A 26,550-nucleotide genomic window follows, 5' to 3' on the forward strand; every position below is an offset into this window, starting at 1 on the left:
ATTGCATTAAGAAAAGACTCGGCTTAATTTTCTCTGAAGAAATTCATTCTGTTTGTTTGTTGCTATGATTCTTGGGTGCCCAACTGGATTTTTTTAAATTTGTACCAAGACAAAATAAGACCTGTTAAACACTAGATATTGACTGTTATTTCTGTATTGTTTCGTAATGAATTAGAACAGATATACCAGATAGCTTGGAGATGATATACCTCCTTTTGAAATTCATGGCATCAGAATTGTGACTTGAAAGTTATCAAAATGGAATTTTCATTGAATTATGTACAAGACTGTTTACTATTGTCTCAATCCCTAATCCCTTCTAGAATCATTTGTCAGACTATTGTTTCAATTTTGATCCAAATATTCTCCTACGTACACAAAGTTCACTGTTTCAACTAATATCTGGATACATTGATACCCGTACTCATTTGATCTGCAAGTTGTGAAATGGAATTTTCATTAAATCATTAATTAAATGCCAGACTAATTATTGCCTCAATCCCTAATCCACTTTAGGATTGTATTTATATTCAGACTATTTATCAGCTGTGCATGTTTTAATTTTGAACCAAATACACTCTACTACAGTAAAACTCGTTTAGTACGAACACGGATATAGCAAATTTTCGGATATAGCTAAGTTTTTTGGAGTCCCCAGTAAAATTCTTAACAAATCTTTGCAAAATTTTACGTTTATAACGAATTCTGATATAACAAATTTACGGATATAGCGAACTGATTTTGAGTCCCTTAGAGGTGAATAATAACAAAATTTAACCACTTTATAACGAATTTTTTTACAGTTTAAAAAAGTTTGCACTTCCAGTTAACAAAATAGTTTGAATGAATCAATTTATTTTCATATAATTTTTTCAATTTACAATCCGATTAGTAAAGTTATCAAAGTAATGAATTTTTATTTTAAGCCTAAATTAGCAAAAATTATAGTTTGGTGAAAGAAAACATGTATATAGTGAATTTGCTATAAATATTATTACGAATTTGTTATACGGATATAACAAATTACAGATATAACGAAGTAATTAATCCATTGGTCCCTAGGACTTCGCTACAACCGAGTTTTACTGTAATTAAGAAAGATTCACTGTTTCAACTAATTTCTGGGTGTACCTGCGTGGTACTCTTTTTGTCTCCATATCTTTATGATGTATTTCACAGAACTTCACATCTACTTTAGCCTGGGGGTTGAACTCTTGACTAAAAGTCTTGAGGACCCAATTTGTCTGACAGAAATTCAAGTTAACTGTAGTTAAAAAAAATGTTATAGTTTTTTAATGGTACATGTATTTCAAAAAAAATGTCTGCTATATATAATGTATGGTCTCATTTTCTTGTTCATTAAGGTCAGACGAGACGTTCCTCAATTTTATATAATTTTCCTTGATATTTTATTCCTTAATATTAAAGCCTGCTAATTCCCAAAAATTCAGAGTACAATACCAGGCTTGTTTCGGAGCTAGAATATTTCGAATTTTCCATAAAATAGCACGCAAAATGCATTTGAATGCTTATAAGTAAAGTCATACTATATATTTTCAATCGAACACTTCATATCCAAATAAAAAAAGAATAATATTTAATAAAAATATAATTATGAAATTACGAAGTGGAAATCTTCACATTGTGGAAATAGGGAAAAAATAGAAAAAATGGAAGATGTATTTTAAATGTACCCGGTAAATGCTTTAAAAAAAGGATCAGATGAGTACAATCACTATGAAGGATTTTGTACCATCTTGAACTAGGCTAGTAGTTAAAACACATATCAATAATTATTAGCTGTTATGATATAGCAGAATTTGATCAAGCCAATGTTTTGTAGAATTTTCCTGTGAAAAACATTTGTTCGAAATATTAAGGTCATCATCCACTTTGTATTTTTTAATGAGCAGCAGGATGAGCGACAGAAGTTTGTCTCAATAGGCATTCTGTCGGACACACTTCCTGAGCCGGATGAAACAATTATTGTCTACTTGGCTCAACCTACTGGGGATGCGAGGATTGCTACAGGAACTCCTGATGGAGGAAAAAAGGTAAAGTAGGCGTTATTTGTTACACAATAAAGCATACCAAGTCACACACATCTTAATGACCTGTAAGGCATGGGTCAGCTTATAAATAGGGATTTCATTGGCCAAAGTTTGAAATAGGAATAGCAGTGAACCCTAGTAGATCTTTGACCAAAACAAAATTCTAATTAAAATTTATATGACCAGGTTGTCCACTTGTCACTGTCTTGTATAAATGTCAAAGTGTAAGACCCTCTATTGATAGGGGATTTGGGGGGCTCAGTGAGACGGGGGCACTTAAATGGGGATTACTGTAAAACGAGAAAATATGGCGCGCTACAAATTTTAGCGCCATTGGCGCAACTGCCTCTGAGCGCTAAAATAAATAGTGCGCCAACGATTTTCTATATGTATTAAATTTCTTCAAGTTGCAAAACAATGACGTCAGTCCATTTTTAAGGCTATATAGAAGTGTTCATTTAAGCCCCTTTCACAATTGGCGCACGAGCAGAAGCGACCAAATATTCGTGCGATCGAAAAATTTAGGTATGAATCGCCAATTGTTGCCGAAATAATCGCATATGAAAAAAGTATTTGTACGAATTTCGCACGATCTAAGCGAGCGTTGTGCGATGTAAACGCATTGAATCTTGCGATATATCTTGCGTCTGTATGCGACTGTTGTACAATGAAAGCAACTGTTGAAAGATAATACGATAGGAACGTGCGAGAGACTAGGTGATCGGACGATTGAACGTGCGCCAGTGTGATTGGACGTGCGATTATGACTTCCATGGTACAAATGATCTTGCGAGTCAGCGGGGGCATGTACACCGCTGATTTTTAGTAGACATAGTTGAAAGCGAGTAAATATGTCGCCCAAGATGGTACATATATGCAGCAGCATTTATTATTATACCTCAATATGATTATTCTATTATATCTGATTGGTCTAGAAAGTCTCGTGACAGGGAGATATCATAGATATGAGCATACGATGTAGACAAATATGATTGAATCAAAAATATTGAATCATTATGATTTTCTTTATATCTCAGAACCAACTTAACTATCTATGATTTATGAAAGAAAAGTGAGACAGTTGCATGGGAAATCAAACAATCACGACGTTAATGTTGCGACTGTTGAAAAGTAAAACATTATTAGAAATCAACGTATTTTTTGTAATCATATGTTGCTTGATATAATAAAAACGTTTATTGCATTAATGTTCAGGGAATATGAACATTTATTCCCCAGAAAAAAAAACAAATTTCTCTCGAGCGAAGCCCTCGGGAAATTTTATTTTTCTTGAGGGAATAAATCTTCATACATATATTTCCCTCACCATCATGCAATAAATGCATATTGTTAATTTTGCTCTGAAACAGAGATACTTACACAGGGTATATATACTGGTAGCAAAGCATGGCATATTGAGGCTGATAAGTCGTGCAATGATAGTAAAACGTTGCAAGATTACATGGGATACGTTGAGCAACAGTCTCACGGTCGCAAAACAGACACATAAACACCAGCGATTTATCTTACAACCTTTATAAATCATGTATCACTCTTGCGAGTACACAAAACGTTGTAAAACGTTCGTACTAATGTTCGTGCGTTGCACTGCGATAATTTGGATCGCGTTGGGTCGCGTCTGAATAGTGTGCATGTCCACTATTCAGAGGAGACTTGATGCGACCAGTAAAACTTATGCAACGAATGCGAGAGCTCGTGCAACGTAAGCGAGGGCTCGTGCAACGTATGCGAGAGCTCGTGCGAAGCTTAAAAAATTTGATTGCAAAGTGGTGTAAAGTGGTCGTGCGCCAATTGTGAAAGGGGCTTTAAATATCAGATGCTCTTGGTTCTGTTTGTTTAAACAATTACACAGGTAAACGGTATGGGTTATCGGGTATAAGTGCCTAAACATGGATTAATTAATTCAGTTTTAATTGCTTTTTAATATTCTTTTTGTATTTTGTATTCTTTTTTTAAAGAAAAGATGCATGCGCTAAAATATAATTGCGCTAATGTACTGGCACTTGCGTTTGCGCTAAAATATGTATGCGCCAAATTTTCTTGTTTTACAGTATCTAAAATATACATTTTAGTTATTACTAGTTTTAAAAATACATTATCTCAGTATTTTTTTAATTCACCAAGAGAGTGGAAATAGTACATATTAGTCATTTAAACAAAAAAATGCTTTCATTTGGGATTCATACAGAAAAAATACACAACCCGTGTTAGTGCGTTATGTAAATTAATTTTTTCTGCAGTGGTTGCTATATCTTCAACTTCATAACCAGTATGAATCACAAAAGAAAGCATTTTCTTGGATGTTTAAATTTTGATCTACGTGTAAATCATTTATCGTAATTAATTATCCCGAAAAAGTGATATTGTAAATTATCATTATTATCGATCAAAACGTTACATGAAAAGAACAACCAATTTACCATACATGTGAAGGTTATTATAGCTTTTTAGCTCACCTGAGCCAAAGGCTCAAGTGAGCTTTTCTGATCACAATTTGTCCGTTGTCTGTCGTCGTTGGCGTTGTCGTTGTCGTTGTCGTCGTCGTCGTTGTAAACTTTTCACATTTTCATCTTCTTCTCAAGAACCACAGGGCAGATTTCAACCAAATTTGGCACAAAGCACCACTAGGTAAAGGGGATTCAAGTTTGTTCAAATGAAGGGCCACGCCCTTTTTAAAGGGGAGATAATTGAGAATTATTAAAAATTTGTTGGTATTTTTCAAAAATCTTCTTCTCAAAAACTATTAGGCCGGTAAAGCTTAAACTTGTGTGGAGGCATCATCAGGTAGTGTAAATTCAAGTTTGTTCAAATCATGGTCCCCGGGGGTAGGGTGGGGCCACAATTGGGGGATCAAGTTTTACATAGGAATATATAGAGAAAATCTTTAAAAATTTTCTTCTCAAAAACTATCGGGCCAGAAAGATTCACATTAAAATGGGAGCATCCTCATGTAGTGTAGATTCAAGTTTGTTCAAATCATGGTCCCCGGGGGTAGGGTGGGGCCACAATTGGGGGATCAAGTTTTACATAGGAATATAATTATAGAGAAAATCTTTTTAAAAATTTCTTTTAAAAACTATTAGGCCAGAAAAGCTCAGATTAAAATGGAAGCATGCTCAGGAAGTGTTGAATCAAGTTTGTTCAAATCATGGTCCCCGGGGGTAGGGTGGGGCCTTAATTGGGGGATCAAGTTTTACATAGGAATATATAGAGAAAATCTTGAAAAATTTTCTTTTCAAAAACTATTAGGCCAGAAATGCTCAAATTTGAGTGGAAGCATCCTCATGTAGTGTAGATACAAGTTTGTTCAAATCATGGTCCCCGGGGGTAGGGTGGGGCCACAATTGGGGGATCAAGTTTTACATAGGAATATATAGAGAAAATCTTTAAAAATCTTCTTCTCAAAAACTATTAGGCCGGTAAAGCTTAAACTTGTGTGGAGGCATCATCAGGTAGTGTAGATTCAAGTTTGTTCAAATCATGGTCCCCGGGGGTAGGGTGGGGCCACAATTGGGGGATCAAGTTTTACATAGGAATATATAGAGAAAATCTTTAAAAATCTTCTTCTCAAAAACTATCGGGCCAGAAAGATTCAAATTAAAATGGGAGCATCCTCATGTAGTGTAGATTCAGGTTTGTTCAAATCATGGTCCCCGGGGGTAGGGTGGGGCCACAATTGGGGGATCAAGTTTTACATAGGAATATATAGAGAAAATCTTTTTAAAAATTTCTTTTAAAAACTATTAGGCCAGAAAAGCTCAAATTAAAATGGAAGCATCCTCAGGAAGTGTTGAATCAAGTTTGTTCAAATCATGGTCCCCGGGGGTAGGGTGGGGCCTTAATTGGGGGATCAAGTTTTACATAGGAATATATAGAGAAAATCTTGAAAAATTTTCTTCTCAAAAACTATTGGGCCAGGAAAGCTCAACTTTGAGTGGAGGCATCATCAGGTAGTGTAGATTCAAGTTTGTTCAAATCATGGTCCCCGGGGGTAGGGTTGGGCCACAATTGGGGGATCAAGTTTTACATAGGAATATATAGAGAAAATCTTTAAAAATTTTCTTCTCAAAACCTATTAGGCCAGAAAAACTCAAATTAAAATGGAAGCATCCTCAGGAAGTGTTGATTCAAGTTTGTTCAAATCATGGTCCCCGGGGGTAGGGTGAGGCCACAATTGTGGGATCAAGTTTTACAATCCTTAAAAATATTCTGGGAAAGTTTTCGGTCCAGTACTTAGAGTGAAAGCACAGGTTATGAGATTAAAGGTAGATTTAAGTTTGATGAAACCATGATTCCCTAGAGAATAGTGGGGCCACGAAATGGGGAGGGGGGGGGGGGTTTATAGGAATAGAGAAAAATCTTCTTACAGGTACAACAACAAATGGGGCTTTACTAAAAAATAAGAGGTGGATAAAAATTGGCAGATTTTCAATTTTTTTTTAGCAAGATCTACTGTACTCAGTTGTCAAGATATTTTGATACTGTAATGCTAATTTGATCAGAATTAAGGCAATTGTTGCTCAGGTGAGCGATGTGGCCCCTGGGCCTCTTGTTTAATTAAATTGACACAAAAATTGACAATAAACAATGCATTTTAAAGAAGTTAAAGGAATGCGAATATTCATATAACAAAGTTGTTTGCTGATCATGTACAGTACATATCAGTCTTGTAATTTTAGAGCTGTATGAATTACAGTGATATCAATTTTTTTAAGAAATAAAGGAAAAATACTTTGTGGATGTAAATACAAAAGTATCCGTATTAATTGATCATAATTTTATTTTTAAATTAAGACCATAAATGTATGTGACATAGTCAATATATATTGCTGATTTGCACAAAATTTAATAATTTATGATATCTTCTTTTTTTTCAGGGTTTTTGTGTCATCACCATTAGACAGAACGACTTGTCCAACGGTATTGTGGGATTTGCTCGGAGCTCTAAGGAAGTTTCTGTCAATGAGGACACTTCTCCAGCATTTTCTCTGACTTTAGCTAGGAGTGATGCAAAGTATGGAGATGTAGTGGTAGGTTTTTGGCTTAATTTACTTATTTTTCACCTGGCATGAAAGTCCAAATAAAAAATAATATCCACATACTGTAAACCAACTACTGTAGATTCCTTATTTTACACGAGTACTTAATTATGCAATTCTACTGTTTTGGATCAAATCGCGAGAAAATTAAATTGCGAACGTCAAATTTTTATCATAATTTCTTTAAGTTTACATCTGTCTGAAAAGTAAAAACGAGATTCTAAATTCTGTGAGATGTGCTCTCGTGATTTTGTGCAGATATTAATTCCTCACGTTGGATTAGGAATCTACATATGCAGTTAAACAAAATTCAACACTTATTCTTTGAATCAATAACTATATAATCTTGACACATATATTGAACTTTATTTTGATTAGAAATACATATATAATTACAATTAACAGTGATCAAGTGATCAAAATAGATCTTAATGAATTGGTACATTAATTTTCATGTTCATAATTTCCATGTACATTTTCGAAATATTTGGCAACATATAATATAGCATCTGACCCCCTACATAAAAAACATAGAAAAGTATGACCCTGATACGCCAATCATCAAAAAAGGTGGGATATACCAAATATAAAAAACGCAAACATTATACAACATATTAAAAGTTAAATTAATAACCTAAGGTGGAAGAAAGAGTTTTTGCCGAAAATAATTCTTAGCCTATTTGAGCGTGGCTTCTCCTCTAATTTACAAACAAACAATGAAGTCACATGATCTGAGAAGCCAAGCTGATTGGTCGAATCCTGGAGACAAACAAATACGCGACCTTTGGGGCTTTTCTGATTGGTTAAAATTCATGCATAACGCAGGACATTTAAATTTAATTAGCAAATAAGACCAAGACGTAGCACCTGCTATTACATATAACACTTGTTGTCAAAACATTTCAGATGAACAAACAGAAACAATAAACTTTACATGTAGATAAAAAGACATACATAAGATAAATTCATACGTCACATAAAGGGTATTATCATTTGTCAGTAATAATAACTATTTTAAAGCTTGATTCGTGTTGAACATTATTCACACGTTGATAAATCCGACTCATGAGGAAATGGCATTCTAAGTTTACAGAACATGTACCTATAATCCTTTTGTTTTCTCCATCAAACAATAAAATATGTTCAAATCAAAATCAAGGAAATCCCAGCAAGGGTTTTTATACACAGTTGGTGGTGTCAAAAATTAATTAATGCACTAATCTGTGACCGATATTAACTGATATATTAAAGTGTTAATTTTTTAGTATCTCTTAAAATAGACAAACGATTTCAAAGCTTTTCTTTTTGGTTTTTTATCAGACTTATTAATATACTGATTGCTTATAAAAAGTAAAAAAAATAGAAGAAAAATATGGCATTAATTGTCCCATTTACTGTAGAAAAAACCTGAAATATTGATTATAGTTGAATGATAAATTAGTACCTTTAGTGAGGTGACTTCATCTGCAATATTATTATTTGTTTGAATAATTGCAAATGAAAACATATTAACAGAACTTAAGATTTCAATATGCTCAAGTTTTGTAACAGTACTAGACTGACTTTTTTAAAATGCCTGCATGCACTGTTACCATATTTGAATACTTTATGCTTTCGTATTTTCCTTTCCAAAAAAATTCTAGTTTTCATAACAATCTAACAAAATTTTTCAAGTTTAGTTCTCTTGATGCCTTTCGGCCTTTTGCTACTTGCAGATCTAATAATTTTCATCATGAATTTGTAGAAATTAGTAAACTTAAACATTTTTTTATAAATTGATCAGTGATTTCATATACTATCAGCAACATGATAGCAAACCACAGCCAATAATTATGACCCTTCCCATATGGAGAGAGCTATATGCAAACTCCAGATCATGGCTTAAGATGGTCTGAGAGTACACATTTATAGCTGTATAAGAATTCTGAACTACAGATTTATGTACTTGTTGCAGGTGTCCTGGAAGACCAAGTTGTCGGAGACCAGCATGGAGGCAGAGGACGCTGTCCTGGGGGGTCAGCTACACCTGACCGCTGGCACCACTACCTGTCCAGCCCTGAGGGATACCTGTCAACTTAACATCACGCTCATCAACGACCAGGTAAGGCCTTCAGAATGAAATTGTTTGCACACTCCCTGTGAAAGGATTGAAATATGAGGCCGTTAGATTAGGAAAATTAAATGAATTTCAATTTTAGAATTGTCTAAAACTTTCAAATTAAAAACATGCTCTTTGGATGAACAAAATTTAAATGAATCTACAAACAACAAAAAAGATGATGCTTGTTATATAGTCAATAGAAATATATTTAGTCAGGTATTTTTCACACAGATTGTATTTAGATAGATATATACTAGAATATTTTTATACCTCATTTTTAATATTGGTTCCCATTAAAATTTGTCTTCAATGTGCAGTTTCTGAATTGTTGGTGTTCAGATTATTTTATATTGAAGCTCCGTCATGTATGCATTTCAGGACAAATAGTGTTCTTGAATGTCTAACTCTAAGAGTCATTGATTAAGAATATAAATAGCTTTTAATCATCAGTATTAAAGAATTTGATATTTTGATATTTCAATGTTTGAAGTAGCTACGTATTGTTCAAAGTCTGTTAATAAATATAAAACAGGAAAAAACATCAATCAATTCATCGGAAAACATGATTACAATTAGTATATATTAAGTTTTGCATTTCTCAAAATATGTTCAAAAATATAAGTTAATTAGCATATTGTGAATTGAAAGGCGCATGATTTAAAGATACAGGAAACATTAATTAAAACTGTTGGCCCCCTCTGAGCCAATATTGCTTGAGGAATGACGCGTAAATATAATTTACAGGTTTATCAAAGTTTTGAATGAACAAATTAATACGGAAGATCCAAATGGTCTGAATTTAGTAATGTATCATAATTATTTAAATTTTGTTCAGTCATTGTTGCATTTTCAGTGAGTCCATAGTCTTTAAGTCAGTCAATCAATCCATCCTGTTTTCATTAGTGCAACCTCTTTTAAACCGCTTAACAGAATTTCCATTAAATTTTGTAGTTAAAAGGGACATAATGTGTATATATATTTTATGTGCATTATAATTCACAGAAAATTCTTATTCTATTATTTTACTGGCAATTTTGCCTCCTTTGAGCTTAGAATGTTCTTCTAAAACAGATTGTCAGTAAACCTCTCTTTATAACCAAAGAATAAAAATTTGTTTTTAAGAAGGATATAATATGTAGATTTATTATGCATATTTAAAATTGAGATTCTGATTATATATGTACATTGGTGATAGCATCAACTGTGCTCTATCTTCTTTACCTTGAACTTATTTATGACCTTGCATGACCTGAGATGATTGATAGCAAATGAACAATATATCATAGTTTTCTAATCTTGATCTTTCCTATGACCTTGACTTAATTTTTACTGCTCACAGTTCTTTTAAATATTTTTGATTCCAAGAAATTAACTATGGGTATGTTTCAGGAACCTGAGGAGGCTCTTTCATTTATTGTAATGTTGACCGATGTCAGAAACGATGCTCGCATTGATGAACAGAACGCTGTTGCTAAGGTGACAGTGGAACCCAGTGATTACATTAGAGGTCTTCTACAGTTCACTGCAGAGTCCAGGTATCTCTCCTGCAACCAATTAACTTGTCTTTCTCTTGTGACCAGGAGTTTGGAGAATTTTTCAGTGCTAAATGTTCTACTTCAATTTTATTGATGCAAGATTTTGTTTTTGTTTGAGTGTGTTAAACCGTTGTGTTTTGGTACCTAATTTTCATAATTCACTTATCATATAATCTTTCTTAGACTAATTTATTAATTTAAATTAAAATGGTGAGTCTACAGTGAGCTTTTGAGTTTGAATGTATAGTTGATTGTCGTCAAAAACAAAGTCTTTGTGAAAGCTTTTAACAAAATTTTGCTGTTTTATTTTAGGATTATGGTAGTCGGCAAAAGTGATAGAAATGTGCGTGTGCAGGTGGAACGGTTGAAGGGGCGTGGATATCGCGTGGAGGTTGGCTATGAGACATTTCAAATGACCAATCAGGAGTCTTTATATGGAATTCGCATAAACCCTGCCCTAGAGGGTGAGGATTATCAAGGAAACATGGGAAGCCTTGTTTTTGAGGAGAATAAACAGGCAAGTGTCAATGGGGATATCAAACACCTTGTACATAATGCATTAGAATGGAAAAAAGATACAAAATGAAAGTCTGAAAAATAGTCACTTTTTAAATGTTTATTTGCTGTACAACAGGAACTGAAGTACGTAGACATCAGTCTGACCCCTGCTACAGCTTCCGCTAATCCCCTCCCAAAACAGTTCTATGTCCATCTCAAAGCACCAACTGGGGGAGCCAGGTAAGCTTCAGTTAAAACAGTTACAATGATCACACAGGGTTGATAAATCAAATGCAATGTTCAATCCTCTCAGCTTGGAAGTAGTGTTGGCGAGCTTGTCTTCATTGGTTACTGTAGAATCTTTAGAATTTATCAGGTTCATTTTTTGTGTGGACTGTATCTACCCCTCACCCAGGAATTAACTTCCATTATGATAGAAAACATAGTCTTTAAATCATTATACACACAAGTTAATATACAACATAACATCAAAAATTGGCAATTCATGAAAATAGGAATTTAAAAACCAGGTAACTCCACATTACTGTATCATTTTTTAAAACCATATATGTTTTCAATATATTCTTGTCATTCTGAAGACATAACTTCAATATGAACACACCAATAATTTGCAAAACAATTATACAGTCATGTAACAATGTGAATATAAAATATTTATTTATTTTCTCTTATTTTGGCATTTATGTAATATTTTAATTTTTCAGCCTTCATCCGGACACCTCCTATAGCAAAGCAATCATAAGAATCGTGGAGGACTCGGCTAAATCCGTCTGGTCCACAGTGACAGATCGAGAGAGTGGGTCGCTCAGCAATGACACCAACCTACTCACGTAATAAATTATTGACTTCTTATTCCATCAAACACTTTTAAATAATACAAGAATTTTTGCTACACAACAATAAACTCTGGATGCATGTATGAAGAAAAATTTAATTGATTGTTTTATATTCACTCTTAAATTAATTTGCAAAAATAAAATTGATGCTACAATAGATACATCCTTTTAAGCTATGAAAAATTCTACAATTCTACTTAATGGCAGTGTTTATTTAAAAGGACAAAATGAATGCAAAAAAGGAAATTCCAAATTTTATGGGTTTTTCTTGTCCAAGATAATGTGTTATTATATTAAAACCTTGCTATCTCTAATTTGATAGGGCTAATGATATCTCTAATTTGATGGGGCTAAGGATATCTCTAATTTGATGGGGCTAAGGATATCTCTAATTTGATGGGGCTAAGGATATCTCTAATTTGATGGGGCTAAGGATATCTCTAATTTGATACCTGGGTTAAGGATAAACTGTAATATTGCTGTAGGCTAAAGTAGAGCACAATTTAGTCCCCAAAAGGACATTTAGAAATTATGGATATTCTTATAAAGATAAAACTTTAAGATAAATTTCTTCAGATAAAAATATCCCATAGCAATTTAAGTATCAGTAACTTATTGCAAACAAACTAGAATCTATTTGATTTATGCTTTTAAGGTGGAATAACACATCATCACAAAATGGCTGACCGCTGATTGAAATGACATTTCGTTTTATTAAAAGGATTTTAACGACTGTAACATGTAACTTACTCCATAGCCGGGTAGATAAAGTGTCTTGTGATCCGAACATCGCGAGTTCGAATCCCGCAGGGGCTTTTGTTGTTACTTACTGAAATAATTATTTTAGATACTCATTTTTTATTCCCAAACTGCAAATTTTTTGCTTATTTGACATATGTACAGTTTATTTATCATTATATCTTTCATTATCAAATAATGTCCTGTTCATTTGAGTGACTTTTTCCTGGTGTGTTATTTCACCTTAATTGAAAATATGTTTTGAAAAGAAAACATCAATGTCTTTTTTATTAGTGAATTTATGTATTTATTGTACAAGACAGGAAATTACTTTCATTCTGATCACATGCTTGCATGTACACAGGAAATGAACAGACTAGACAGTGGCTACATAGGTCACTATTAGCTGTCCAGCAAAGATGACACACTTATAGTGTTTATATATATCTTTATTAATTGTTATTTGACTAAATTTTAATTTTTTTTTAGTCTTCAATCATATTTTATCCCCATTTGCAGAACTCTGAGTATTTTGGATGAGATTGCCAAGAATCCTCTCGATCAGACTGAGGTGGTGCTTGTGGAAAACATCCTGAAGGACATGATTGATGAAGGCCTGAAGAGAAGGTGTGTTCAATAAATAATTGCAGGATGCTGATATTAAACAAAGTTATAATACCCAAGGGTTGTTGGTCGTCTTCATGATTAATGGATTTAATGGAATTTTGTAAAATTTTGGCAAACAAATTAGCTCTACTTGTACCTAAGCAAAGACACATGTACATCTAGAGGGGGGGGCCAGTTGTGGAAGGGTCTTAACCACCCCTTGAAAATTCAAATTTCATAAATTCACGTAGTAAAGTTACCAAAAATATACTAAACAGCCCTTATATATAACATTTATTTAGTTGTTGTTAAAAGGTACGTTATAACACCATAGTTTTAGTGATAATTAAAACTTCTGATGTTCAAATTTTAATATCGGTCATATGTTCTTCAAATTATAATGATAAGATCATACAATGAAGTCAATTTTTATTTTTAAAAAAGGTCAGACTATAGAAGACCTCAAGGTACTTAAACTGTATGCACAGTACATTGATGATCCCTTTTCTTAATTGACAGGCTGTCCTCTCCAGTGTTGAACCAGTTGTTGAACGTGCTGTGTAATCTGATGAACCCAAACAAGGCGGACTCCACTCGAGGGCGCCATTCTTTGGCGGGTCTCATGGAGAACCTGGCCTACGCCTCACTCACAGGAACCCAGTGTCCCAACCCCACACCCCCTGAAATGTAAGCAAGCTCCAGAATTCATAATCGTTCCCATTCCGGTACAGTATGGACTTATTTTGCAAACCTTTAATTAATAATAATTGATTAAGTTTTTTGGTTTATATTATGATTATAGAAGCAGCATGGAGTGTAGTTATGCCAAAATGTCTGCAGCCAGATGGCCTCTCCAGCAAATTCTGAACTACAAGTATTCTGCACGGTAAGAATTTAATTCTCTGATTTTATTTTGTCTTTTACACTGAGACCTCTGATTTAATTGTTTACGCTAATCTTTTGGATCAAACTGTTCTGAGTTGTCAAATTGTTACCCATATCAACATGAATCCTACAGAAAAGTTTGAAGGTGTTGAACCAGTCCTAAAATAGTCGTATTGAAACGTGCCTTGTCACCAAGTTGCAGTACGTAGGAATAGGTGCCAAAAAGTACCAGCTGTTCCCTACGTCATACAAATTATAGAACAATGCACAGGTTCATTAAAATTCATAATTTATTAATATTTGATTAATCATGCAGACTTGTTAAATCTGAGATAAACAACAGGGCTACAGCGAAAATGTGCATAATTAATATGAATATAATAATATAAGCAATAATTGCAGAGCATGTTCATGTTTCATCATCTTCGCTTGCCAAGTGTCTGATTCGTTTTTCTCATTTCTCAGGGAGATGAGAAAAATGAATCAGACACTTGGCTAGCGAAGATGATGTCTCATTGGTCATGATAATATATGGATAATGCACAGGTTCATTAAAATGCAGGATGATGAACTGATATTCATTAATTTTGCAGACTCGTAAATCATGAAGTGAATGAGATAAAATGTTCAATTGAATATGATTATTAAAGCATTGATTGTGGAGCATATTCCTGTCACAATTGTCATAGGCATGTAGCTTGTAACTAATATAAAAGGTTAACAATGGTTGAATCCACACTATCTAAAAGTTATGTCCCTTGACTGCCATTATCTACCTAGCCAGCAGAAATCTTGTTTAGGCACTCATGGCATTATGAGCCTTAAATAGCATTGAGAGATCCATGAAGTACGGCCGGTATTATCATTATTGCAATTGTTGAGCACCAATTTTTGTGGATTTCATTGTCAAGTTCATTGAAGTATAAAAATAAAAATATACATGTCTTGACCACATTTTCTATTGGTAGCCCTATAACCATGCATTCTCCACAAATTTCCTCAATTCTGTGAAGTTTTACTAAATTCACAAAAATTGTGCCCACAAGTATTCCAGAAGCCATATTAAGTTAACTTTTGATTTGTAATGTTTTCAGGAGAGGTGATACATTCACTGTGCCGTCTGCCATTCCTAACCCCCCTACTCCTGTGGACAGCGATGTAAGTAACTAATAGCAAAGACACTGAAAAACCCAGCTATGCAAATAGCTCCTTAAAAATATCTTTAATGATACTTGAATACCATTAAATTAAATGTGGTAAAATCTGTTGCTAATTATTACTAGATTATTATTTAGGTTCATTGTTAACAATTATGTGTTATAAAAAACTTGAAGGTACCGGTAAGTTCTTTCAAATTTTACTACACAGAGGTTAATGTGCTGAATGTGTGCATGTATATACCGATAATGATATATAAGATGTCTTTTATGAAATTTGTTATTACAAATTTTTAAGTAAAATTTTGTACCAGTATGAACAAACCATAAATAATGAATTGTAATAAAGAATTTTTCCAGCCAAATTTAAAACAAAATTTTACTTAATCTTCAATCAAATTCTTTGTGTAAGGTACAACTTACATTGTCAAAAAGTGCTACTTTTTCCCCCCATGAATATCATATTGCTATCATATTCTAAGAATTTAAAGGATCTCATATTTGAATGACATATTTGACTTTCAGTGTTTGGACATGCATGTCATTGAGTATAACAGCGAGCAATGGTTCATGAAATCTGACCAGAAGGAACTTTTATCCAACAAGGTAAAATAAGCAATCTTTATTTCTTTAACTAACATATATTTTCTATGAACTTTACTATTATGGACTGCAACTGAAAGCTATAGCTACTCAATTTTTATGGAACTTCAGTCAGATTAAAATCAGATCTTTTGATCTGCCATAGATTGCCACAATGTTTATTAAATTACATGTATATGCTTTTAGTTATATTTTCCATGAACAGTACGAATATTAACTGAATTTGAGAGCTACTCAAAATTTATTGGAATTACAATTTGATAAAAACCAGAACTTGATCAGAACTACTTTTGATTCTCATGTAGATTGCCATGTAGGATTGATACTTAACTAAATATGTCTTAACTTTGCACTGTTAACAGTTTGATGAAGCAATCCAAAGTATATGAAATGAAGTTAATCATTTCTTTCTAATCAACACCAACTATTTCAGGTAATCTCCTTTGGTATTAAGGGAAAAGCCTCCACTTACAGCGAAGTTCCTGCGCGCTTCCTTATTCACACCCTAGACAAACGAATCGCAGCTCGGACAGCTCAGTAAGAACATTAACAGTTATACCAGGGTATAGCTAAATAACAAATACACCATGGTATCTTGTATAGAGGGTTAATATACAGGGTGAAAAAAGGGGCAGATATTTTCATGACATGGTATATAGTTGCAAAACGGACAAATAAACCAAAGGATGATGTTGGTAACTTTTATCAGCGGCCATGCACTTTTAAACTTTTTTAATTTTTTCTTTTTTTAAGCAATTTTTTCTCTGTAAAAGCAAAATTTGTCCTGGTATTGGGTAACTTTTTGTTTCTTACAAATAAACGTTTTTTTAAAAACAATGACAAATTTGTGTCAAACACGTTTACTGGGATATATATAATGTGACAAATGAGTAGATTATAAAAGGTCAAGCACTGTCACGCCAAGTAAACAACCATCTATCTTGGGAATACCATAAGGATTTTGCCATGTTTTTAGAAAACACTCTTTGACCACAGTTAGGTACATTGTCCTCCTTTCACATGTAAATGGTCTGTAAAATGACCTGCTGCCAAAGGAGAATATTGTACCTGTAATCAATTGTGAATGTGTTAAGTTTATTGAAAATAGGAGCACTGGACTAAAAGTAAATGGGAATTATTCAGATTCCTTATATATACCCCAATTATTTATTTTCAAAATTCCATGTTATCCTGTTATTTTTGGTAAAAGAGTTATTGTCATTGAGCATGCAAGTGTCTCTTTGATACAGTGACATGCAAAATTTTGCATGAAATGGGGATTTTTATTTTTCCATGAATCTACTGTGGGCTGTATTGCTAATCATCCCTTTTACCACTGCATCCATAATCTCTGCATGAAAACATAAAGATTTCACACTTTATTATTAAAACTGTTAAATACATCACTTATTGCTCTCAGTTACGAGTACATGAACTTGTTAAAGTATTTCCCTCCCCCTAATTCGTCTTCATTGTCATTGTTTGACACCAGGTGTGTGTATTTTGATACCTCTGTGAGGGAGTGGATCAGCCCGAGGGGAGTGTGCACAGTGAACAATAATCTAGAGGATGGTCAGGATGACTTTGTGGACTGCTCTTGTAAACATCTGACTCACTACGCAGTCAAAGCGAATGCCATAGACCCCGGGCTAGTCGGATACCCCACTGGCTTCTATGTAGCCAGTTTTATTTGCATGGTCAGTATGAAGAATATGAACATTTTTACTGCTGTTGTTTTTTCATTTTGGTTAATTTACAATTTACAATTGACCAATAGTTTTGTTTCCGAGAATATTTATTGTTATATACCTATAAAACATTGAGTTTGCGATAAACACATCAGAATTAGTTTGTGTGGTACATTATAAGCCTAACTTTTGTTGACAGATGGCCATGCTCCTTGCCATTATTGTCCACCATGTGTTCTCCACAGTCTACGCGATGTTCTCAGCAAGTCTACTCATGCACATGTTGTTTGCATGTTTTGCTACTCAGGTGAGTTTCTTATCCTCTTCCACCATATACTCGTAATCTTTATTTATAAATGTTTATTTGCTCTGCCCATAACAATATCTAATCTCATGGGAAGTGTAATTGCAAATAACTCTTCCAGTTTAGGTCAAAATTCATTCAGTCCATCCGTCTGTTTGAAAACTGTAAATAGTCACTTAACCAGTTTTCCATTGTATCATGCTCATTGCTTCTCCTATAACAGCTCTGTTGTTTTGTGGCAGCTTTGTTACATTGCATCATGATCATCTTTCCTTCCATTACAGCTATATAACATTTAGCAGCCTTGTGGCATTTTAGCATGGTCATTGCAGCTCCCATTTCCACTTTGATACATGTTGTTACATTGTATCATTATTCTTGTTCCTCCTATTACAGCTATGTTACATTGTATCATGATCATTACTCTTGCTATTACAGCTTTGTTACACTGTATCATGAGCATTGCACCTATTATTATAGCTGTTATGCTGTATCATGATCACTGCTCCTCATATTACAGCTATGACATTGTATCTTGATCATAGTTCCTCCTATTACAGCTGTGGTACATTGAATCATGATCATTGTTTCTTCTATTACAGTTCTGTTACATTTTGGCAGCCTTGTTACATTGCATCATGATCATTGCTCCTCCTGTTACAGCTCTGTTACATTGTGGCAGCCTTGTTACATTGTATCATGATCATTGCTCCTCCTGCAAAAGCTCTGTTACATTGTGGCAGCCTTGTTACATTGCATCATGATCATTGCTCCTCCTATTACAGTTCTGTTACATTGTGGCAGCCTTGTTACATTGCATCATGATCATTGTTCCTCCTATTACAGTTCTGTTACATTGTGGCAGACTTGTTACATTGCATCATGATTGTTGCTCCTCCTGTTACAGCTCTGTTACATTGTGGCAGCCTTGTTACATTGTTTCATGATCATTGCTACTCCTATTACAGCTCTGTTATATTGTGGCAGCCTTCACCAGTCCCACAGAGATCCTGGTCAGTACTTTGGATCAAGATAACTACCGCTGTATTGTGATGGGATTGTTTCTCCATTACTTTTTTCTATCTCAATTCACCTGGATTTTCTCACAGGTAAATGCAGTCAACTATATATCCCAGAAATTTTGGGGAAGAGACAGTAGCAAATTAAGTGAAAAAGTACTTGGCCTGTAACTGAGTTTAATTGTCATATTGAACCTTTAAAAACTTAAGCATCAAATTGTTGCATTTTTAAAGAGAAACAATCAATTTTGGTATTTTCTCATCATTTGTGTAAATGACAGGGTCTTTTTCTGGAAAAATTTGGAAATTTGGTCTCTTGTTTGAAAATTAGAAAAATATGTTGAATTGTGAAAAAAACAAACCACAATGATATTTAATGATAAACTTTTTTCAATTGCTATGTGTTTCAATGATTTAGTTAACAGAACATAAAAATTGGAAATGATCTTCATATATTCTGTAGATTCCTAATTAAATGTTAGAAATTAATATTCGGTTAACATCGTGAGAAGCACATCTCGCAGATTTTAAAATCTTGCTTTGATTTTTCGAACAGCTGTAAACTTAATAAAACTATGCTAAAAATTTGGCATTTGTGATTTTATATTCATGCGATTTGATGCAAAACGGTGAAATCGGGGAATTAGGTACGATACTTGCAAAAATATAAGGAATCTACTGTTACAGTAGATTTAGCTTAAATGAGTTCAGTACATGTAGTCTTTCTTGGCTTTAAACACCAAAGATGAATGTTTTCTCACCAATTGTTAGCTTACCTGGCCCAAATGGCACAGTGAACTATTATTTACCATCACTTGATGCACATCATTGTCAATAATTAGTATTTTTGTAATGCTTTTTATGGTAAAATTTTTGTGTACAATTTGGACAATTTAAACAGTCATTATATTTTTAGTGTTATGATATACTTTCAATTACAAACAAAGACACATGTATCTCAAAGTGTCCCATACCACCTTCAGTTGTTATTTAATAATCAATCAAGTATGTAACAAATTTTATTTGTAGACACTGAATTTCTGGAAGATTCTGGTAATGAATGATGAACATACTGACAGAAAATATGTGCTCTTCTTCATGCTGGGCTGGGGTGAGTATAATGTCAGTCATCTATAGTCTGTCCCAAGTTATACATGTAGTACTGTCACATTTGGATGATTTTTAATAAAAATACACATATCTGTGAAAGAGGTACTATTGATATTGATGAAAGGGAAATTACCCAAGATATCTTCATTGACACATTATCATTTTTCACTCCGAAAAATTCACAGGATCGAAAACATATTTCTTAAAGAGATTTTTAATTTGAAATGTTGATATCTTTTCTCCATTCAGAAGTCACTCGTAATACCTCGCACAATTTTTCAACATCATCATCCAGATACTTTCAATGTCTGTTGCGATGCAAAATCCGCGTAGACATCATATTTGTTAGCCATGTATTGAAACCATACTTTTGAATGAACATTGTTTGAACCCTGAAATATACATAAATATCGAGTACTTAAGCAAAATGTAAATTGAGGATATCTAGGGACAGAGTAAAGTAAAAATCAAAAAATTATTCTGTATTGCACTTCCATTTGCTACTCCTTAAGCTTTAGTGGAATTGATTTATTTGGTAACCATTGGTTTGAGATCTTTAATATCCATTGTTGTAGCATCTTTTTTTTTTTTAAAGACTCGATGATGGAAGACCACGTAATACAATACTGATTTGGTCCCCAATATTGATGGTCCACGGCCAAAATTGAATGCAACCAGAATCTTGCATTTTCTCACATATATGAAAAAAAAAATGGATTTACTAAAATGAATTTTTTTTAAATACACCTCAAAATTGTTGATTTTTGAAGCTATATTAATTAGTGTATTTTAGCCTTTAAAATTCCCCCTTAATTTGCAAAGAAATAAAAGTTACCTCACAGAAAAAAATTCAGTGAATACAGTATATCATACTATTACAGGTCTCTCATTGGGGATTATGGCACAGTATTTAATGTTAAATCATTATTTTTGCAGGTCTTCCTTTAGGAATTGTGGCAGTATTTTATGTGGTAACATTCATCTTGTACAAGTACCAGTATGGTATGCCCGTGGACTTTATATATGGAGATGTCAACAACAATGGGCAAATGTAAGTTACAGATGATTAGAATAAAAGTTTTTGATAGAATATATTTTTTCCTCCTATCATATTTTATTTACTAACAGATTAATTATTTCAATTAATTAACATAAAATGAAGGATTATATCTCTGGTTTTACAGTTCAGTAAAAAAGTCTGTGAGATAGCACTTTTTATAGAACAAGCATGTAGGAAGAAACTTGGTCCCTGTATGAAAAAAACAAATATTGTGGAATCATCATTGTTCGTTGGGGACCAATGTTTGTGGCTTACGTGGTAACCCTTGCCCATGAATTTACATTCCCATGAACATATAATATACAAGCAATTGTTTAATATTTATTAAATTTATCCCGGCTTCACTACCGACGAAATTACGTACCCACAAACCAGGAAAATTTTTGACTAACCTCGAACATTGACCCCCACAAATAAAAATGATTCCACGGTATATTAACATTATTTCCTCGTTTTTGTGTGAGTATTTAACCCATTTCAGGTTACATGCCAATTACTGTTTTATTTAACCATAAAAAAAAAATTGTAGTTATATCATAGACAAAAGCACTTAGTCTTGAAAATTGACATTCCTGCAAATATCAAAGAATGTGATCCCTTATTCCTTAAATGTTTCAGCCGTGGAGGATGGCAGGTACAGACTTCTGACAAATATCACCATCTGTTTAGGGGGGATTTTTCCTGTAAATTGAAACCCGGGTGTAAATGAATATGATCTTTGCCATTAAGATTATCGACTGGTAATTTTTAAATCACATGATGTACTAGATGTACTATACAATGCATTACACAATCATCAAAAGCTCTGAAATATGTACTAGTACCTTGTGAACTCTTTAAGAATTCATTGAGAAAACAGGTAAAGTATTGCTGGGTTTTTTTTATTAAACCGAATTGAAAAGTTTATCACTGGTTTTTCCCATCTCCTACATGGGAGAAATTATGTAAACTAATCTGAAAGGTTTTGATTTCAAATTATCGCACACTAAAATTTCTTGCATTAATTAATATTTGTGACATACAGATATATAACTTTATGAAAACACAAAAGCTTTGAATTAGTTATATTTGACCTTGAATACTTTATCTACTGATTTTAGTATCAAATACCTGTACTTGGAACTTCTTAAATGATCAAATATTAAACCAACAGTTTACTTTTCTGTTACTCTAATAGTGAATTAGAAGTATCATTTGAAAATAGATGATTTAGGATACAGTCCCTGTTTAATTTTAGCCCATTTTGTCTTTATTGTCAGCAGACAAATTTAAGACTGGGCAAATTAAAAACATTTATAAGTGTATTAATAAAAAATGGGGTATCTATTTCAACTTGGCAAATTCAAGACGAAACTGTTTGCAGTGAAAATAATAACCCTGAACTATACAGTATGATGGGTCCAGCTTGCTATAATGAAACACCTCTTTTAATTCACAGGTGCTTTATTACAAACTCCTATTCTGCCCTGGGAGGAGTGATTGCCCCTGTGTTGCTGATCCTGCTGTTTGTTGCTGTTGTGTTTGTCAAAGCCTTCCAAGTGACCCCTCAATGGCAGGCATACGACGACATCTACCGAGGGAGATACAACATAAATGGTAAACACGTTCATCTTATTAACACCTTTTATAGGATTTTTATGTTTGTTAACTGACGATTATTGAATATTCTTTGATTACATGTACATCAATTGATGCAAAGCTGTTACAGCATTAGGTTTTCAGCATTTTTGCATGTTCTCCCTTGAAGGGTGTAAATTTTTGTCTACGAAACTAATTACCGTATTTTTCGGAAATTAGGTCGATACTTTTTTTTCCTGACACGTGGACCTTGCCCTATTCATCGCTTTGCCCAATTTATGTTTTTTTATATTATGTCTTAATATCATGTAGAAAAGTTAGTGTAGACAGGAAAGTATTTGCCTCCGTTTTATTTTGCCCCCTTTTCCCTCGTTGTCAGTGGGTGAATTTAATTAAGACTGGGCAAATTCGAATGCTTTAAATTGTCTCTCTTTTTACATAAGTTTGTTTAGATGAATTCAAGATGGGGTGAAACTGTTTGTAGTGTAGAAGGGCAAAAATAACACATGGCAAAAATGACACGGGGCAAAAATAACACTGTATACAGTAATTCTGAAAAAAAAAGTGTTGCTCTTACTAAGCTCATAGTTATATGAAAAGATGTTTGCTGACGTAAGAATTATATTTTATACTGTGGATATATGACTAAAGGTAATCAAACTCATTCAACTTCAGTTGCACTGAAATGCAACTAGCTATTACAGACTGATATAATTCTAGTATTGGACTTTGGTAAGCTTACAACTAAAGGAAGTTTACCAAATTCTTAAAAAAAAAAATTCTTTTTCTAATGCATACATAAACATCTAAGAGTGCAGTTTTTTGTGAAAATTTATATAAAGTACCGGTACTACATGTATTGAAGATTGATTGATGTACATTTGATCCCAAATGTAACGTGGTTGAGCCCAGCCATCTCCAAATAACACTCAAGACAATTTCAATTACAACAATTTTTTTTAAAAAGAAAGCAAAAATATATTGAATCTATTTACAGCACACTCATTCACACTCGTTCTTTTGTTCAAACTGATGACAAATGTTGAAATTTAAAAAAAATAATTCCTTTTTGATAAACAGACAGAAAGACAATTTTAAAAGTATTAAGAATGTTATAAGCTTTATTTTTTATGATAATTATTACAGTTGAAAATTTCACTCTATTTCTTTCCCCTCCGCAGAGATCCGTACCCTGCTGTGCTTCTGGTTCGTGATCACCGTCACCTGGCTGTGGGGAGGGCTACACCTGGCCTACGGTCAGCTCTGGATGCTAGTCATGTTCTGCATCTTCAATATCATTCAGGTACGTGTACGCCTTCATTAATTGCAGACAAGAAATATTCGCAACAAAGTATAAAACATTGTTATAGCAGAGCGCCAGGGACAAGTTTAATTTGATATAACCATAATGAGTTATTATATAATATCTGTTTTAATTTTTTAAATACAATTTTAAGATTAGGGGAATAAAACCTGAATTTTGAGTGAATTTGTTATAAAGTGTGTTTCCTGTAAGCACGTCTTACTGCATCTGCAAGTTGCTGAATTTATCTCTTTTTCTTGAAAATTAACATTATAAGCAAGTACTGCTTGTAAACAGTATAATTGTATACTACATAAAAGTAATGTGGCCTCAATTGACAAAATTTGTCATCAGGTCATACTGTAGTACTTTGACATTGATGATTTAATTGTGAAATAAGTATGGAAGTATCTACACTTGTAGCTAATTAAGTTGGTTTAGAGAAGATTACATTAACTTTTTACTTGATGTAACATTTGAAATCATGCAATCAATCGGTTTGCAGAAAATGCTGAAATGTAAAATCATAAGTATTATAGATCTATCATATATGAATTCTTATCATGCAGTGACAATTGTACCTGTAAATAATCATATTTTAATTCGTTCCTTTGAAGGATATGTCAACAGCAGATGCATGTAACGCAATTGTGTAAGCATAACAGAAATCAAAGGCTAGAAAACAATTTAGGATTTAGCAATACATGTTCTCCTTGTTTGCTATTTCGATGAAGTCTTCATCCCAATGGTCAATTATAATATGCACTTAAAAGTGTTAATTTGCAGATTCTGAAGTAAATAACATGTGGGAGGTAATTGAAATTATTTTCAACCCACACTGAATGTTTATTGGTGTTTAATTACCATGAGTAACTGACTTAATTTAGCTAGTGTGCATATCTTCTTTATTGACCAAAGGAGCCATGTGGCTCACAGGTACATATATGACAAACAATAAACAGGAAAATGGTGGAGAATTCTACTGAACACGTCCACCATTAGCCTTGTCAAACTTTGAACTTTAAAATGTCTAGGTTCCGGTATACATATTTACATGTTCTAAGTATATATGTTAATTTGGTAAACTTTTTGGAGTGAGATTTGCAATTGGTGCCAAGTGAAGCTTATAGGGGACCAAATAGAATGACGAGGTGTGAAACGGTAGTACTTATAATCATTATGGTGTATGTAAAACAAACTCAGCAGAGAACAGTCCACAATTGTTTTAAATCAAATGCACTGTTCTATGTATCTATACTTAAATACACTACCAGGGACGTCCTGACACTACCAATATATATTTATATATTTAAAGGTTTATATTTTTTTTATATTGCTTAATTAACTGTTACTTAAATAACCAATATATCTTTTTCTGTTTTGCATACAGCAGCATTTGTATATATTTTGTTTTTCTAGTACCGACTTGTTTTTGTTTTTTTTTAGTACCAATTAGTACAAAGAAGGTGCATTAATTTTTATGTTATTTTTTACCAGTGAAATATTACATAATTTTCTTATCTTCATAGCCATAGGCAAGGTTGTCAAGTTATTTCTTAGGGGTATTTTTAGAAAAATATTAGTACATTAATTGTTCTGAAAGGATGAAATCACAAGCTCAATCTAGATGTATGTATATATATTAATTAACTAGCTGTTTAATTTCTTGTAAGCTAATAGCTGGAGGGTTCCAGTTTAGTTCCATGTTGATCAAATTCAAGAAATTCTTTCCAAATGAGATAGCATACCAATCATAACATGAAAAAGTTTTGAAAATGTATACGGTAATTTTACTACTGTATTTTTTTATTATCAATGAAAGGAAATGCAGCACCAATTAAGATTGCATGCTAACAGAAGCAAAAATGAACAACATTTTACTTTGAAATAATTAGAAAATTATTATTGTAACTGAAGATACTGGTATATTAGATACATCATGAAATTAGCTTGAATAAAAAAATTTTTGGTAACCCTTTTTTTTTTAAGATGTAAACCTAAAATGCTAAGCTAATAGTTTCTGTTGAAGTAATATGCTGAAGGGAGCAACATTGTGGACTACAATTGTTAATACAATGTCTGTAAAGAACCTCTCTTTCTATCCGATTTATACTTACTCTCTCCATTGACACACAGGCTCTACTGGTGATTGTCCTGTACACAGTACTGAGAAACCCCTGTGTTCAGGAGTGTCTGGAGCCCCAGAAACGAGCCTACTCCATGTCCACAGAGAACCTCCACCCCAGCACCACTGTCCCCGCCGATTTCCACAACACCTTCACCACGGAAATCGGCAGCCTCAAGGGCTCCACTGCCTCCGTGGTCAATGAGGTAGGTGTATCTTGCTCTCCCACCGAGAGGGTGAGGTTGTACTGAACTAAACCTCCATGCTGTTTT

The 26,550-nt window shown here is 33.3% G+C and overlaps 1 protein-coding gene across 1 annotated transcript in view; it reads left to right on the forward strand.

Annotated features, from left to right (window-relative positions):
* Nucleotides 1-26,550, forward strand: part of LOC105329461 (adhesion G-protein coupled receptor V1) — a 93,900-nt gene that overhangs the window by 66,076 nt on the left and 1,274 nt on the right. Inside the window, exons 85-105 of the mRNA XM_034469455.2 lie at nucleotides 1,914-2,054; nucleotides 6,950-7,102; nucleotides 9,066-9,212; nucleotides 10,602-10,747; nucleotides 11,060-11,264; nucleotides 11,382-11,485; nucleotides 11,971-12,096; nucleotides 13,360-13,467; nucleotides 13,966-14,133; nucleotides 14,249-14,332; nucleotides 15,426-15,489; nucleotides 16,014-16,094; nucleotides 16,525-16,628; nucleotides 17,584-17,788; nucleotides 17,979-18,086; nucleotides 19,052-19,192; nucleotides 20,132-20,213; nucleotides 21,149-21,263; nucleotides 22,711-22,868; nucleotides 24,032-24,153; nucleotides 26,290-26,484. Of these exons, the coding sequence (XP_034325346.2) occupies nucleotides 1,914-2,054; nucleotides 6,950-7,102; nucleotides 9,066-9,212; nucleotides 10,602-10,747; nucleotides 11,060-11,264; nucleotides 11,382-11,485; nucleotides 11,971-12,096; nucleotides 13,360-13,467; nucleotides 13,966-14,133; nucleotides 14,249-14,332; nucleotides 15,426-15,489; nucleotides 16,014-16,094; nucleotides 16,525-16,628; nucleotides 17,584-17,788; nucleotides 17,979-18,086; nucleotides 19,052-19,192; nucleotides 20,132-20,213; nucleotides 21,149-21,263; nucleotides 22,711-22,868; nucleotides 24,032-24,153; nucleotides 26,290-26,484 (2,757 nt within the window). The remainder of the gene's footprint in view (nucleotides 1-1,913; nucleotides 2,055-6,949; nucleotides 7,103-9,065; nucleotides 9,213-10,601; nucleotides 10,748-11,059; nucleotides 11,265-11,381; nucleotides 11,486-11,970; nucleotides 12,097-13,359; nucleotides 13,468-13,965; nucleotides 14,134-14,248; nucleotides 14,333-15,425; nucleotides 15,490-16,013; nucleotides 16,095-16,524; nucleotides 16,629-17,583; nucleotides 17,789-17,978; nucleotides 18,087-19,051; nucleotides 19,193-20,131; nucleotides 20,214-21,148; nucleotides 21,264-22,710; nucleotides 22,869-24,031; nucleotides 24,154-26,289; nucleotides 26,485-26,550) is intronic.

The sequence above is a fragment of the Magallana gigas genome, chromosome 6 (genome assembly GCF_963853765.1).
Source record: "Magallana gigas chromosome 6, xbMagGiga1.1, whole genome shotgun sequence".
NCBI lineage: Eukaryota > Metazoa > Mollusca > Bivalvia > Ostreida > Ostreidae > Magallana > Magallana gigas.